General features: G+C 42.9%; 2 protein-coding genes across 2 annotated transcripts; both read left to right on the top strand.

Moving 5' to 3' along the window:
• On the top strand, window positions 952-7482 carry LOC8064184 (probable calcium-transporting ATPase 6, plasma membrane-type). The gene is made up of 7 exons (XM_002439961.2): window positions 952-1339; window positions 2807-2861; window positions 2950-4886; window positions 4973-5131; window positions 5683-5854; window positions 6000-6298; window positions 6659-7482. The coding sequence occupies exons 1-7, from the start codon at window positions 1139-1141 to the stop codon at window positions 6962-6964; spliced, it is 3129 nt and encodes a 1042-aa protein (XP_002440006.1). The 5' UTR covers window positions 952-1138; the 3' UTR covers window positions 6965-7482.
• LOC8077048 (probable glycerol-3-phosphate dehydrogenase [NAD(+)] 3, cytosolic) lies at window positions 8759-12001 on the top strand. Its single transcript, XM_002439962.2, has 5 exons — window positions 8759-9794; window positions 10335-10556; window positions 10929-11176; window positions 11295-11434; window positions 11523-12001. Exons 1-5 carry the CDS (start codon window positions 9161-9163, stop codon window positions 11662-11664), a joined length of 1386 nt encoding a protein of 461 aa, XP_002440007.1. The 5' UTR covers window positions 8759-9160; the 3' UTR covers window positions 11665-12001.

Genomic DNA, 17909 nt, shown 5'->3' on the forward strand with positions numbered 1-17909 from the left:
AAAAAGTTGAATATGTATGGAACTAGAAAACCATGGGTGGACTAAAAATTCAAATTCAAATTAAATTACATTTAAATTGAAAAAATTGGTGACCCTCCGCCTGCAAAAAACAACAGGCCGATTTGTATTATCCCCATTTCTTTGCCTCGGCTAGCAAAACCGGACCAGGTTGATTGTGAACCGTGTATGTAGCAAGTACGAGCTAGGGATAAGCGAAAAAGTCTAACTTCAAGCCTGGGGCAAAATAGTCTGATTGTGCAACAACGTGCTGGGACCCTCCTCCCATTTTGATTGTTCAGTATATAAATTAAATCAAAGACTAATCTCCGTTGACTAGCCGCAGATAGCAGCCTGGTGCGTGCTCCCGGGTGGGGGTGACCTAGCTAGATCTATGATCTATCTCAATCAGATCTACAAGGAAAGGAAAGGAGTGGGTTTACCGTTATATGACTTTTATCAGCGCCATTAGACATGCTTAACAGCTTAAGTTCAAGAAAAGACCAGCTATCAGCATAGTCTGTCTATATTGTTACATATATTCATTAATGGAAAACGTCTTACAGTTTCCCTGCTATCAGCATAGTCTCTTGTTGTCAAACTTTGTAAATCGATACCGACCGACCGTAGGGCGCTATAAATGAGGAGTGTATATATAGTGCAATTCTGTAAATCAATTTATCAATACGGTGTTGCTAAGGAAAAAGAACTTACTTCCACGCTCTTTTCTTTTTTGTTATCCGGGAAAGTATACCCTATGCAGTCACCTTCTTCTATATTAATACATATCCGGTATATTCGTGTTGTTGGCTTTTTAAAAAGAACCCTCGTGCAGTCACATATAATTTACTTGAATCGAATTTTCTTCCACCTTCTACCGTAGTTCAAATCGTGACAGAAATTCCAAACGTTTGACATCTACAGATCATAGTTAGAAGTTAGAACTTCCGGGGTAACGTTTTCAGACTTTATTGTCACGCAAGTGGGGGCCCTTTCAATAATTTTTCTGTCTACATATATATCCCTTCGGCTTCCGGGTTCCGGCCTTCAATGCAACGTTGGTGAGCAGTGAGCACACGCAGCGGGAGGAGACGAAGAAGGCGCGAAGCGCGAGAGGGCGAGAGGCGCGGCGCGGCGCGGCATGGAGTCGAGCTCGAGCAGGAGCTGGAGCATCGACAGCTACCTCAACGAGCACTTCGACATCCCCGCCAAGAACCCGCCCAGCGAGGCCCGCCTCCGGTGGCGCCGCGCCGTCGGCCTCGTCGTCCGCAACCGTCGCCGCCGCTTCCGCATGTTCTCCGGCCTCCACGCCCTCGACGACGCCCAGCGCCGCAAGATCCTGGTACGTCCCTCTGCTGCTACAGGCCCCGCGCGTCGCTGTCGTTGAATTGCGCTGTTCAAAACAGTGGATGCGCATCTCGGGCTTTGGGAAATTGCTAGGAAACTTCCTCTGAATCAGCCGTGAGCCTTGGTATGTGGATGAGCACGCCCGCCTCTGGCTGGCCATTTGGCCATTGCTTTATGCCTCCTATGGACAGGCCATGACATTGACGTGTCTCAGCCTCTCAGGTCTCAATCTCAAGCCCAAGCATTGTTCCCATTAGCCGACCATGTCAAATCTGGGATGCCTGAGTCTGTATTCTTTTCTCGTCTCAAGGTCGTGGAACACGAACTTTCGGAGGCGCCCCTAGCACGGCTAAAACGTAGAATTCAGGAATCTTCTTTTCGGCATGTTGTTATAGAAAGGTTTCACATGTGAGTATGATGTGACCATGACTAGCTAATTCCATTGGAAAACGATGGTTAACTACATGAGCACATTACTCTGTCTGTTCACGAAAGAATACGGTTCTCCTTTTTCAAGAAGTCAAATAGTTTGAATATTGACTAAATTTATATAAAACATACTAACATTTATATGATACATATTAGATTAGTTATAGAATATATTTTTATAATAAATATATTTTAAAAATATGAATGTTAATATTATTTACTATAGATTTGGTCAAAGTTGACTTAATTTAACTAGCACATATTCTATAATCATATTTTTTTTTACGAACGGAAGGAGTATGTTTCATCACATCATTACATTGCTTGGATCTTTATCATAAAAAAATCAAGTGGTACTGCATGACAGGTGATGACGACACGTGAGTGGGCTTGTTGTTTACTTAGTGGTTCATATTCAAAAATCGAAATTTGTTGTTTTATGCTCCCTCAAATTTGATCAATTAGCCCTACGAGGATACACGTCTTTCTGTTTCAGCTGTTTTCTCTTTTGTGTTGTGTTGGGGTTTAGCAAGCTTAGGCTTCCCAATCACGCCCTTGTTATGTACTTTGTTTTCTGTTCTGCTTAATGAAAGACGTGCTCGTCACGATCTCAAAAAAAAAAAGTTAAGCCTCGCTTGCTTAGGGGTCAAGTAAGCCTTGCTTGTAAGTCAAGTAAACCTCTCTATATAACGAGAGAAGATGTATCAATCTAATCAAGCAAAAATTAAGGAAAACCCTTTTCTCTTGCTCGGCTGTGGGCAAGGCCCCTGGCCAGCCTCCTCTCGCCCTCTCAGCCCTAGCCGCCGCCACAACATCTGCATGAACAGTACCCATGGGTACTGTAGCACGCCACCATCGCTCACGTACTCTAACAGGTATGCTGGGTTTGCTAGGCCTGAGAACGCATTGGTAACAGGAGATATATTAATTACTCAAATTGAATAGCAAAAAAACTGAATTCAGTTATTCTCTGTTTGGTAACAGAACACATTTATGTTTGTGTGTCTAAGGGATGTTTTTCGTTTGTTACCAGGGAAAAGTTCAGGTTGTAATTAATGTGCACAAGGCAGCGCTGCATTTTATTGACGGTGTGAATTTATCAACTAATTCTATCTGGCTTTCTTCTCTTATTATTATCACCCTGTTGTATTTAAACTTGACCACAAAATTACACAGGTATAAGACGATACCACCTATCTCCTGAGCTTATCGAAGCAGGATTTTGTATCAGTCCAGATGAACTGGCAGCAATTACTGGAATTCGTGAAGATTATACAATCTTCAAGACTCATGGTGGAATTAGTGGTATATCTAGGAAAATCAAAGCATCATTGGAAGATGGCATCAAGGAAACTGAAATAGCAACCAGGCAGAAACTGTATGGCAGTAATAAGCATGCTGAGAAGCCTCCTAGAAGCTTCTGGATGTTTGTCTGGGATGCATTGCATGACCTGACGTTGATTATTCTAATTGTTTGTGCTGTTGTTTCTCTAGTAGTTGGCCTTGCCACTGAGGGGTGGCCGAAGGGCATCTATGACGGCCTTGGGATAATAACCAGCATTTTATTGGTGGTGCTGGTTACAGCATCCAGTGATTACAAACAGTCACGGAAATTCATGGAGCTGGACTGTGAGAAAAAGAAGATATATGCCCTTGTCACTAGAGATAGGAAAACCAAAAGGGTACTGATTCATGATTTGGTTGTGGGTGACATCTTGCATCTTTCAATAGGTGATGTGGTTCCTGCAGATGGCCTGTTCATCTCTGGCTACTGCTTAGTCATAGATGAATCTAGTTTATCAGGTGAAAGTGAACCAGTTCATGTTTTTGAAGAAAAGCCTTTCATTCATGCTGGAAGTAAAGTGGTAGATGGGACTGCCAAGATGCTTGTAACTGCTGTTGGTATGCGTACTGAATGGGGCAAAATCATGGATACTCTGAATGATGATGGCGTGGATGAAACCCCTTTACAAGTTAAGCTTAATGGTGTGGCAACAATCATTGGACAGATCGGGTTGGTGTTTGCTATCCTCACATTTTTGGTACTTCTAGTGAGGTTCCTTGTTGACAAGGGGAAGGACGTTGGGTTGTTAAATTGGTCAGCAAATGATGCACTGACAATAGTGAACTACTTTGCTATTGCAGTGACAATCATTGTTGTCGCAGTCCCTGAGGGTCTACCACTGGCTGTCACTCTTAGCCTTGCGTTTGCCATGCAAAAGTTGATGAATGATAAAGCACTAGTGAGGCATCTCGCTGCATGTGAAACCATGGGTTCAGCTAGTTGTATTTGCACTGATAAGACTGGAACTTTGACGACCAACCACATGATCGTTGACAAGGTTTGGATCGGTGATGTATCCAAGTCTGTCAATGGTGATACAAATATGAATGAGCTGAAGGCTGCTACTGCCGAAAGTGCTGTGGACATACTTATTCAAGGAATATTTGTGAACACTGGTTCTGAGATCGTGAAGGGAGACGATGGCAAAAAAACTATCTTAGGCACACCAACTGAAGCAGCATTATTGGAGTTTGGCTTGATCTTGCAAGGAGACCTGTATGGTGAGTACAATAAGTTGGCAAGAGTCAAAGTAGAGCCTTTTAACTCTGTTAAGAAAAAGATGTCTGTGCTAGTACAGTTACCTAATGGAGGCCTCCGGTCCTTCTGTAAAGGTGCATCGGAACTTATTTTAGGGCAGTGTGATACTTTCCTCAATAGTGAAGGAAATTTAGCACCACTGTCAGAAATGCAAAAGCAAAATGTCTTAAATATAATAAACTCATTTGCTTCTGAGGCATTAAGAACGCTTTGTATTGCATTTAAGGATCTGAGTGAAATTCCTGATGACCAGACAATACCAGAGGATGGTTACACACTAATAGCACTTTTTGGCATAAAGGATCCAGTCCGTCCCGGTGTAAGGGATGCAGTAATGACCTGCATGGCTGCTGGAATCAAAGTAAAAATGGTGACTGGAGACAACATCAATACTGCTAAAGCCATTGCCAAGGAATGTGGAATATTGACCGAGGATGGAATAGCAATCGAAGGAAGAGAGCTTCACGATAAGAGCGCAGATGAATTGAAGGAGATCCTGCCTAAAATTCAGGTTTAGTTCAATTTCATTTGACGTTTTACTAATTGCTTTGGTAATCCAGTTTTCAAACATTGCCCAAACCTATTTCATGAGTTTAGGTAATGGCCCGGTCCTTGCCGATGGACAAATATAAATTGGTGACAAGCCTAAAAAGTATGTATCAAGAGGTCGTGGCAGTTACTGGTGATGGAACAAACGATGCTCCAGCATTGCGTGAGTCAGACATAGGTCTGGCCATGGGCATTGCCGGCACTGAGGTATGTCTTCGAGTTCCTATGCCACATTTTGTTGCTCTGCTGCTATGAGCCAATAAATTCTCATATGCTCTATTTGACTGCCTCTGGGAGAAGGAAATTCTAATTAGACTTTTTGCGTACTCCCTCTGATTCCAAATGCACTATACGTCATTTCAGGATTCAATCACAGAAAATTCTTCCATAGCATATAGCTTTACAAAAGTTGCAAGTCAAAGTGTCACATTGGAGTCTGTGTCAATCTCCTAAACAAATTATATTTGGAATCAGAGGGAATATCATATTTCCTGAATTAGTATTGCCTGCATTACTTTTTGTATTATTGTGTTTTATTCTGTCAATGCTCACTTTCCTAGTATAGATACTACAGAAACAAGAACTTTTCTTTGCATGTGCCTGTTACTTACCTTTGCTGGGATTGTTTTTGAATGATTTTTTCCCCATGAAAAACCACCTTAGCTGCGACTGTATTTATTATTCTATTCCACTAGGATTTTCTTTATGATACATATTGTTAGTGTAGACTTGTGATGCAAGTGTTTGGCTGGATGCAGGTTGCGAAAGAAAATGCCGATGTTATAATAATGGATGATAATTTCAGTACCATTGTAAATGTTGCTAGATGGGGTCGTGCGGTTTACTTGAACATTCAGAAGTTTGTGCAGTTCCAGCTTACAGTTAATATAGTGGCTCTGATAGTGAATTTCATCTCAGCGTGTATCATAGGTGCGCAAATCTAATGATGCTCACTTTGAAGTCTCTGTGCGTCTTTTTTTTTGTATAACATTGAGGCTGCCCTACCCGCTTACCTACTTTTTGCGGCATGTTTTTGAATGGGTTCATACATTATCCACTTTGAACTAACATGTAGGTACTGCACCACTTACTGCCGTTCAGTTGCTATGGGTGAACATGATCATGGATACATTAGGAGCCTTGGCCTTAGCGACAGAGCCACCTAATGATGAAATGATGAAGAGACCACCTGTGAGACGGGGGCATGGTTTCATCACTCAGGTCATGTGGAGAAATATTCTTGGGCAGGCTTTATACCAGCTCCTTGTACTTGGTACTCTCATGTTTGTTGGTAAGAGGATCCTTAATATCGAAGGCCCAAATGCTGATATAACGATCAATACCCTCATATTCAACTCTTTTGTGTTTTGCCAGGTATGAGTAGCACAAGCCACATTTCTCATACCTAATGCTTCAATTTGTGAAGATATGACATTGATTTACTTAGTAGTAAGTAGAAAAATCAACGACTTGATTAGCTCCGCCACTACTTGAGAGAACCAGCGGGCTCAATGTGATATGCATTGGGATTTAGCATGATAGTGAACTAGATACTTTTTTTCCCCTTTTCATCAGAAAAATGGTCCAGACAAGTTTAAAAGATTAATGGCATTCAAAGCAATTTTGAACCATCTATGAATGCACATCAATAAGGTGGTGTAGATTCCAGTAAAAATACAAGAAATATTGCATCTGTTCTGATGACTTAGCTTCATTTAATTGCCGTTGTTCCAGGTTTTCAACGAGATAAATAGCAGGGAAATGGAAAAGATCAACGTGTTCAGAGGGATACTGAAAAATTGGATCTTTATCAGTATATTGACAGCAACCGTCGTATTCCAAGTAATTATAGTGGAGTTTCTTGGAACCTTTGCAAACACCATACCGCTGAGTTGGAAGCTGTGGTTGCTCAGTATTATTCTTGGCTCGGTCAGTATGGTCATCTCTGTTATCGTCAAGTGCATTCCCGTCGAATCTAGAAAAACAAATATTAAGCCCCATGGCTATGAGTTGATTCCTGAAGCCCCAGAAACAGTATAGTTGCACAACGCATAGTCATGGTCACCAACCAATATCTTATAGTGGAATGGAGTTTCTTGTCGGGATTTCTTTGTCGATGTGATTTTGTGGAGTAATATTACCCGGAGTTGAACAAGACATTACAGTAGGAGATACAGCCAGGGTTGAAAGAGAAAGAGGATCAAGTAAGGCAGTAAGCTCGAAGACAAACTACAGACTGCTGCATACTGGAAACAGTGACGTATTTTGATCCTTCAGTGCATTTTAAAAGCTTTCATTTCAAGGCTTTTGGTGCGAGTTTCTGCAGCCTTGGTCCGCAGAGTTTACATGCATGCACATATAATTTGTAAATTGTAAATCTAGATAGATTCCTCATACCTGTGACTGTTGAGACAGCAACACTACTTCAAGTACTCCATAATTCTATTTCTATACACAGTTTCCTGTCATTTTTCCCCCTATTCAAGTGTACATCGAACCATAGCTATTTTTCTTTCATGTTGGAATAAAATTTGAATAAGAGGCTATATTTGCTGACACACACAATTGTTGTATTTCATTTTTTCCATGTCTGAATAAAATCGTCACAACTGGTGCAATCGCAACACACTCAACTACTCAAGTCACGACAAAGCAGGTTATGGAACTGACACAAACGAGTGTCAGGATTCGGGAACCTGAAAAGTGAAAACGCATCGCGAACTGAATGAAGAGATGGCGACGGACAACAGGGTGTGGACGCAGCTCCCAACTTTCCTATAAGGAGGAAGACTTTTTCATGTGTTGTAGCTGTTTGTGGTAAATATTATCCAATCATAGATTAACTAGAATTAAAAGATTTATCTCATGATTTACAGGCAAACTGTGTAATTAGTTTTTGTTTTTGTCTATATTTAGTGCTTCATGCATGTGCCGCAAGATTCGATTTGACGGAGAATTTTGAAAACTTTTTAGATTTTTGTGGGAACTAAACAAGGCATGACAGTGAAACTCCAAGAGAGGAGGAGGAAAGCAATACGAAACGGAACGCTGGATTCGGATCGCTTTCACTCAACCGCAGCCAGCAACCCACTAGTTGACCGCTCCTTTTGGAGTCAGCTTCTTCCCGAAACCGGAGGGAAGGAAAGCCAACCCCTGCACGCCGCCGAATTGATCACGGCAGGCCAAGAAGGCTTGCGTTACGTGTGCGCCACCGCAGCGCTGCCGCGGACACGGACACCTCTGCTTGGACTCGGATCAGCAGCTGCGCACCAGCTAGCAGAGCAGCTACCCAGCTACCACGCCGGCCTACACCCACCAAAACGGCCGGCTGTGGATTGCATCACCCGTGAGGCCGTGACTGAATTCATCCATCGCTCCGTCCGCTGGTTGGTTTCCGCTGATAACGCCGGCGGTGCTAAGCTGACCTGACACCTGACCATACCCCCGGCCGGCAGGATGACGCGTCGGAGTCGGACGGCGCAATGACGACAGGGACGCCACGGTCGCCAGACGAGACCACCTGCCGCCGTCGGTCGGCGACCCGTCAGGACATGGCCGCCGTGTCAGAGTGTCACGCTCACCGCTCACGTCTCCGTCTCCGTGCTACGACGAAGAAACCATCGAACCCGCCGTGCGCCCGTCGCTTTTCCAACGCATCCGTCCGGCGTCTCCACCGCCCTCGTGCACCAACACGTCTCCGATCCGGATCCCCTCATCGCCTGCCCGCCTCCTCGGAAAGCTTATATATTTTCATATTATTGGGTCACAAAAATCACAGAAAAGGTGGAGCAAAGGTGATTCGTTTTTCTCATGCTCGTTTACCGGATCGGAGTGTGCCCCGGAGTTGGTGCTGGTAGCTGAGCGCGACCTGCCTGAACCGAGAGACCGAGCCGCCGAGCCGGCGCCGCCACCAACCCCGCCCCGCCCCGGCGAAGAGTTCAAAGGGGCGGCGGCCTCCTCGGTCTTGTCGATCGACGACAGCGAGTTCGCGCTGGGACTGGGATTTGGTATTTCTGGCCGCCCAACCCCACAAAACCCCCACGAAACGTCGAAACCCCCACCCGCATTCCTCCTCCCCTGGGCTCGCCAACAAAAGGCCCCCATCTTCCTCGGTCAGCTGGAGCCTGGAGCCAGCCAGCCTGCCTGTCCCGGTTCAGCTTCAGCTTGCTCGCATCGGCCTCGCTTCTGAGTTCTGAGTGAGCTGTGACGAGGAGGGGGTTGGCGGGTGAGGAAGCCATGGTGGGGAGCTACGCGAACGGTGGCGGGGCTGCGGCGCTGGTGGCGGAGGAGAAGCTGGACGCGCTGCGGCGGTTGCTGGGGAAGTCGGACGGCGACCCGCTGCGGGTCGTCGGGGTGGGCGCCGGGGCGTGGGGGAGCGTGTTCTGCGCGCTGCTGCAGGACGCGTACGGCCGGCACCGCGACCGGGTGCAGGTGCGCGTGTGGCGCCGCGCTGGCCGCGCCGTGGACCGCGCCGACGCCGAGCGCCTCTTCGAGGTCATCAACTCCCGCGAGGACGTGCTGCGGCGGCTCATCCGACGCTGCGCCTACCTCAAGTACGTCGAGGCGCGGCTCGGGGACCGCACGCTGCACGCCGACGAGATCCTCCGCGACGGCTTCTGCCTCAACATGCTCGACACCCCGCTCTGCCCGCTCAAGGTCGTCACCAACCTGCAGGAGGCCGTCTGGGACGCCGACATAGTCGTCAACGGCCTGCCCTCCACGGAGACCAGGGAGGTGTTCGGGGAGATTGGGAGGTACTGGAAGGAGCGAATCACCCAGCCGCTCATTATCTCGCTGGCAAAGGGGATCGAGGCGTCGCTCGACCCTGTGCCCCGGATCATTACGCCCACGCAGATGATCAGCAATGCAAGTGAGTTCTTTGCTCAAGTCTCGTTGTAATTGTGATCTAGCAGTACTATGTTCTCATGCTTCAGTTACTACTACTAGTTTCGTTAATCTCGTAAATCTGTCTGTATACTTGTCGAAGTGGGGCTAACAAATTTAATTGAAGATTTAAATGCTGCTCGACTGGCTCAAGATACAGTAGCTCTGGAATGTTCCTGATGAAAATTTTCTGGATAATCATCACGATCTGTACCAATGGATGGTCCTTCATAATATTTATTGCATGTTTTATGATTATCTGGTGGTACTATATTATTTGCCTCACTAAGGGACTGCCCATGTGTTATGTTTGCTCTGAGTCCTTGGTTCCCTTATGAGCATGTAAAAACAGTTTAGCAGGGTTCATCAGGATTGTTACTGAACATTGTTTGCCCAACTGAAACTAACAACCTGCTCTTTATCTCAATTCTGTATATTGTACTGTTTTTTTTGTTTTTTTTTTTATAACTGTATACTGTACTCTTGGTTTATGCTTGTGGTTGTTGATCATGGATTCTTATTGCAGCTGGAGTTCCGTTGGAGAACATTCTGTATCTTGGAGGCCCAAACATTGCTTCTGAGATTTATAACAAAGAATATGCGAATGCTCGCATATGTGGAGCTGACAAGTGGAGGAAACCTCTTGCAAATTTCTTGAGGCAACCCCATTTCATTGTATGGGACAATAGTGATCTCATTACTCATGAAGTCATGGGCGGCTTAAAAAACGTATATGCCATTGGGGCTGGTAAGTTTCTTGATCCAGAAGAATTGAATTTCCATTTGCTCCTCTCTTTTCCCAGTTCTTATGAGATACTTGATCATGTCATTGCATATTTCAACATCAAACCAATAAAAATGCCATTTTGGCGTCTTATATGAGCAGTATTTCGTGCCCTGTTTCACGAAGCATGCTATTTGCATTGACTGAATGCTGCAATGCTGTTGTTCTGCCAAATGCAATGTTGCTTATATTTGTCAGACAGGACAGAATTACACAGTAGAAAACTCAAATCCTGTAATTAACAGAATGTTAGACCTGGGAGAGTGTCCACTTCTACCTAGTTATTCCGGAGCCTAATATATCTATCACGTTGCTGAACATGATCTTATCATGCAGGTATGGTGGCAGCCCTTACCAATGAGAGTGCAACCAGCAAATCAGTATACTTTTCACTTTGCACATCTGAAATGATATACATCACCCATCTTCTAGCACGAGAGCCCGAGAAACTTGCAGGGCCCTTATTAGCTGACACATACGTCACCCTGCTGAAAGGTCGCAATGCATGGTACGGGCAGAAGTTAGCTAAGGGAGAACTGACTCTAGAAATGGGGGACAGCATCAAAGGCAAAGGGACTATCCAGGTTTGTGCTGCCAACCTGCCATCTTGACAATGCATGTGAAGTTTGCTTAAATGCCGGGTGCCCTTTTGGCATAGGCAAGGGTAGCTATACGCTGATCCTTATTCGTTTCGTGACTTAGGGTGTTTCTGCAGTCAATGCATTTTATGAACTGCTGAGCCAGGGAAGCCTAAGCGTGATGCATCCAGAAACCAAGAAGGCTGTTGCTCCTGTTGAGCTATGCCCAATACTCAAAACACTTTACAAAATTTTGATCAAGAGGTTGGAAATTGTACTCACTGTTAATGCAGTTTTAGGCTATAATTCTAATGTGATGTCAGGCACCTAATTGTTTAGTTTTGACCTGCAGGGAGCTTACGACCAATTCCATCCTCCAGGCAATACGTGATGAATCAATGTATGATCCACGGGAAAGAATTGAAATGGCGCAGAGGCAGTCTCTTTTCCGGCCATCTCTTCTTGGCCTAGCTAAAGGTGATGCCAAGGCCTAAGATATGGTGTTTGTTTCTTCCTGAAATACGTATTTCCATGTGAGTTTGCAGGAGGCGCGTACTGGCCTTCAAGATCCTTACTTACGTGCCTCAGATGTGTGTTGGGTGCACGCTATAGAGTTCGATGATGTGCATGCCAGGATAAACTTTATGGCCCGTGTCTGTACATAACGTGTTGTGATTCAAATTTATTTGTCATGAGTAAAGATGTGCATTCCTTTTTATTTTATGATGGATTTGGAGTCTCATAATTGGTTGTAAGTTGTAACTCAGAAGCAAAAGCTATGTTCTGATCTCCACTGATATGGTCATATGAATGAAACAGAAGTTTTCACTACCCCAAATGGTATTCTTTCACTGAGGTCCATCTGAAAGAAATGTTGGCCATTGAAGGCCCATACAGACTTATCATATGAAGCCCAACTACAGCCCTGTTAAATCACAAAAATGAAGATACTTGCCCACGAACGTCCTTAAAATCATTTTAAACACGAGTCTCACTAGAGAGGCCTGCTCATGTACTAAAAAGGAAAAAGTCCACTTTAGGTCGATCAATTTTCGTGAAAGTCTATTTTTCATCATTGAACTCTAAATTCGGATAAAATATATTCCTCAACTTTTAAAACCGTATACATTACGTTTTGAAAGCGGTTTTGTTCTTTTTTTTATTTCGGCTGATTTTTTAAAAAATTATAGTAAATCACATACAAATCATAAAAATATAAAATTCAATTTTGTTGGACTTCAGATGAGTAGATCTACACATCAAATATATAATATATTATGCTTTAGTACAAAGCTGTTGCTGTAGCTTTAGATCTATGCTTTTCTGTAATTAACTAGAATTGTTATAGCTATAGTTTTTGTGGTCCAATTGTGATGAAATTTATATGGTGGGATAATTATTCTATGCTTGAGTTGTAGTAAAAAATTCATATTCATTGGATCATGTATTACTTATAGATTTATTTAGGTTTACGCTTGTTAAATATTAATAAATCTATAACTAAGTTATACATGATCTAATAAATATGAAACTTTTACCACAGTTTAAAAATACAATAATTAGCCCAACTTAAAAAATTCACCACAACTGGACCATAGAAACTGTAGCTATGAATTATTCTAATTAATTGTAGAAAAACACATAACTAAAGCTATAACAAACTTTTGTACTAAGGCCTTGTTTACTTCCACTCAAAAACCCAAAAATTTTCAAGATTCCCCGTCACATCGAATCTTTAAACGTATGCATGGAGTATTAAATATAGACGAAAATAAAAACTAATTACACAGTTTAGTCGAAATTGATAAGACGAATCTTTTGAGCCTAGTTAGTCTATAATTGGATAATAATTACCACAAACAAACGAAAGTGCTACAGTGTCACGAAATATTTCCCATTGGGAACTAAACAGGGCCTAAAGCATACCATATTATATGTTCACTGTGTAAATCTATTTATCTGAAGTCTAACAAAATCAGACTTACTATTTTATGATTTTTATGTGATTTATTATGATTTTACAAAGATTCAGCCGAAATAAAAAAAAAGAAAAAGACAATACTGCCTTCAAAACTGCTCATAATCATGCCAGAGACGTAATATACATGGTTGCAAAAATTGAGGGATGTATTTTGCCCAATTTTGAAGTTCAGGGATGAAAAATAGATTTTTGTGAAAGTTGAGGGAGTGGACTTCTTCCTACTTTTTTTTTTTAAGAATCTGGACTTCTTCCTACTAAAAATCAGTATGTCGGACTACTGAAGCGTGAAGGCCCATTTACAGCCCTAAACAAATGGTCTGAATCGCTGAATGATGAAGCACAAAACAGCACTGTTTTTTTTCTCGGGATGTTGTCGCATGTGCAAACGCGGAAAACAGAGAAAATCTATGCAGCAGGCAGCGTGTGATGGAAAGGCAGGAAAACCACCCCTTCTTCACAGAAACGTGAGATTCTGAGAGTTGAGACTTGAGACGGACAAGGAAATTAACACCTCTCTATCGACTACCGTGCTACATGAGATGGTCAGATTTTGAAGCGGTAACATGACCCGGTTATAGTCGACAGGGATGCGATGCGATGGACGAGTCCTTGCACGATCCATTGGTACTGGAGATGACAATTACTCGGTCTCTTGTTAGATAATTAAGTACGTGATGAACGATATGGATATGACAAGAACCACGTCGCGCGCATCGTTTTCACTTCACGGGCTCGTCTTTTTTTTTTCTCTTCAGGAAGAAAGCAAGAGTAGATGATGGCCCGTGATGAGGTGGACGCGCGAACGCACTGGCCCGTTTCCAAAGAGATTAGATTAGCGGGGAACCGCGTTGGCATTAGTTGCATCGTTCTAGCGTGTGGGCAGCCTCGTGTTGTTGTTCATCAGTCATCACTGGCTAGTACCATGGACGGCAGAGGGTATTCATGATAATTTTAGGAATATCTAGCTTTTTTATACAAGACCATATACATATTGGCTCATGCCGTCAAATATCAGTCCAAATCATATCTTGTTGCCAAAATCTTTTCCAAGATAAATCATCCGAATATGCCATGGCAACATGTATAATAAAATATTTTCTTATATGAGTGAACGAGACATGAGTGGAAGGCAATTCCATAAACCCCATTTCTAAATCTCTAACCCTAGCTGACCAGACTTGGCGTGGTGGCGGCACTGCTGGTTGCCGGTGTCCCGATCTCCTAGCCAGTACATGGGCCTGCCACATTATTGCCACCTCTGTGCATCGTCCATTCATTTTCATTTCCCCCACACGATCAGTATGCACGGCCATTTCTGTGGGAGAGAAAGGGGGGAAAATGCATTAGCCATTTGTTTTTTTACTATTAATAGAGGAGAGTCGTTTCCCACCTGATCAAAACTTTATTGATTGGCCCGAAACGGCAGATTACAAAACAGCAATGTACAAAAGGAAGGAAAATCACAAGGCCATTTGTTCAACCAGGAATATATATAACTGAATTATATAATAATTTTCGCTCAAAGTTACAAAATCCACGTAGATAAGACGTGGGACAACAGCTAAGGACTGAGGCTGAGGTGGACACTTGACTTTTTCCTTAATTATAATGGTGATTGACGTGTATGGACACACGACTTCACGCGCAAACATAATGGCAACATCTCACGCCTTGGCCCGGTTGGCCCACATGTTAGCAGTGAGCTCATCTTGATCAGGTGGAACATCATTCATAAAATCTCTTGCATGCGCCATGCACTCTTTTTTCATATAGTCGTAAAATTGGTTTGGAGGAGCCATGACTAGTTATTGATTTGAGCTAAAAGTTAGTTAAAATTGATTCGTGTTGGCTAGCTAGCCGACTAAGGCATCCTCAATAGAAGTTTCATGACCCAGTTTCCAACCTATCCATATTTTGGAAACAGTGTATAGAAATTTCATGGGAATGAAACTCTCTCTACTCCCAGAAAAACTTTTATTATCTCTCTCTTTATTACTATAGCGCCACATCAGCATATTTAATATGTATAAAACTCTAATGAAACTCCACTGAGACTGGCCTTAGAGCATCTCTAAGAGTTCTTTTAACCTAAATTTCCTAAATAGTCATATAGAGTACATTAAATTAATCTTTCTCTTCCCCAACAGTTAGCCTATCTCAAATAATATATAGGGTGGACAACATATCGTCTCAAATTTAAAAGGGAGAGAGGATAATTTAGGATACCACCAAAATATAGGATGTTGAATAAGGGAACTAGGAGAGTGATTTTTATTTCACAAACCTTAATTTTAATTCTAAGAAGATAAAGAACTCTAGAAGATACTCTTAGTTGAACACTTAGCTAAAAAAATAGTCCACTTATTAATCTCATGTTTAGATAGATTAGAGCTAATTTAGGTTGAAAAAATAGGTAGCTAACAATTAGTCCTATATATACATCTAAACAAGCCGAAATGAGCTTCCTATGCCCAAACACTGTAGTCATCATAGCAACAGTAGCCGCCAAAACAAATTTGTCCAGGTGAGTTTTTCCTACGCCCAAACAGCCAAACACCGTAGTCGTCATAGCGATTAGCAACAGTAGCCGCCAAAACAAAAGTGGTCTGTGATGTCACCCAATATTTCTAATATAGGTCATCTCTCCCACCACACATCAGTACTAATTGTGGTTCATGATGCATGGTCCTATTTGGCATTCATATATCACTTAGAGCAACTCCAACAGATATGTTATCCATGTTATCTAGGCTATTTTTACATCTTCAAAGTAAAAATTAAAGTCCAACAGATGTGCTATCTGATTTGCTAAAATAGCAAGTTTGCTATTCCTAAACTTTCGCTTGTCATATATAGCATGTCGTTCTCACTAGCTATCCTATACAAAGGCTGTTGTGGAACTCTATGTTTTGAGTGAGTTTTTTATTTTACACAATGGTTAAATCTTATAGTTTAGAATATAATTTTACCTAATCTCTTGGAGATGCTCTTAGTATACCTATATAGTACACATGATAAAAAGACGTGTTCCGTTTTTAGGGGTAAATTAAGGTAAAACTTTAACTAACTTTCAACCCGAAATAATTGAGTTTTTTCTCTGGCCCAGCCCACAAAATGCCCAAGTCTATCTCCATCCCTTGTGTGAGTCCAACTGGTGCCTGGCTCGACCGCGCTTCTCTCTCATGCTCTGTGATCGTGGTCTCCTCCATCACCACCCTTGAGTTCACCACCGTGTCCAGCCATCCAACACTACCACCGTGGCGAGGACCAAGAGATCGTCAAGGCTCTCTTCCTACTCTCTCTTTCTCTCTCTCTCTTGAAATCTCTTCCCACCACAAAAAACTCCCAGATAGGGGAGAGGTTGCATCTCCTACATTTGAGGGAGGGACACAATTTTGAATAGTTACTAAAAAACTTTTAGTATTGGCAATGCAATAGGTAATCTGTTGGAGCCTTCTTCATTATCTAAGTGGCAGCTTTTTCAGTTTTGGGAATGTGATAAGTAATCTATTGAAGACACCCAGAGGAACGAGTACTAAGGATGACACTTTTTTATGAAAGACTCGGTTACTCGATATATTAATAAGAAAGGAAAGAGTTACAATCTTAAATGCGCAAGCAACGCTATCTCATATGGCAGACCCCTGTATGAGATGTTAGAGGGTTCTTAGGCTAATTACTCATAGGGTTTTGAGTGAACTTAAGGTAATTTAAGTACCCTTCCCCTCTGTGGCCCATACAGGTCACTCGTCCTTAATTTGTATGAAAAGTGCATTTGCCGAGCTTCTACCTCTCTCAAAGATTATGGCGTTTCTCTGCTTCCAGATGTGCCATAAGGTTAGGATGCCAGCAGGCTACATTGGGGGCAGTGAGTGCCAATGCACCCAAAAAAATACAAAGATAGTTGATTTGGTTAAGATTGCACCATATATGCACCCCCTATAACATATGTATATGCATCCACAAGGTAAGTGCACCCCCATAGAATTTGCTCTAGCTTTACCACTGATGGCCAGTGAGTGCGCTGCCTTTGTGCCTGAGTCAGTCATCACCATGAACCAATCTTCGAAGTCCTAATTATCTATCCAGTTGTTTGGGAGTAGGTTTGCACACTTGCTCCAAGTTGCCACCATACATCAGACATTACGTGCAAAGGGGCACTCGATGAAGAGGTGCATAGCAGTCTCCTGGTTTCTTTCACATAGCACACAAAAATAGTTGTTCTTCCATCCTCTTAGTTGTAGTCTTGCCGCAGTCCATAGGCGGTTCTGAAGTAGTAGCCACAAGAAAAACTTACGGCATGGTGTGGCCTAAGCCTTCCAGATGAGATTTGGAAAGTTGGAACTGATCTGTCCACAAAACTGAATGGTGTATGCCCAGTTTGCAGAGTATTGCATTGTTTGGAGCTTTCTAGCAGCCAAACAATTTGATCATCCTGGCCATCACTGAGCTCCAAGTGTAGTGATCGAACAAGTTACCACATCCCAAAGAAGTCATATAGAATTCTATGTTTAAGTGTTGCGCAATATCTCGGATCCACCTCTCATTGAGCAAGGCTTCACAGACAGTTATGTTCTTTCTCCTACTATGTTGGAATAGTCACGGGAAGAGGGAGGCAGGCGAGTGCCCATCAATCTAGCTTGATTGCCAAAAGGAGGCCTTCCTCCTGTCTTGGACTGTCACACATGTGGTAGCCACGAAGAAGGCTCTGTTCCACTGGTAGGTTCATACCCATCGATGGTCGCTGCAGGTTGCTCC

This window comes from Sorghum bicolor, chromosome 9, assembly GCF_000003195.3.
Source record: "Sorghum bicolor cultivar BTx623 chromosome 9, Sorghum_bicolor_NCBIv3, whole genome shotgun sequence".
In the NCBI taxonomy this organism is placed as follows: domain Eukaryota; kingdom Viridiplantae; phylum Streptophyta; class Magnoliopsida; order Poales; family Poaceae; genus Sorghum; species Sorghum bicolor.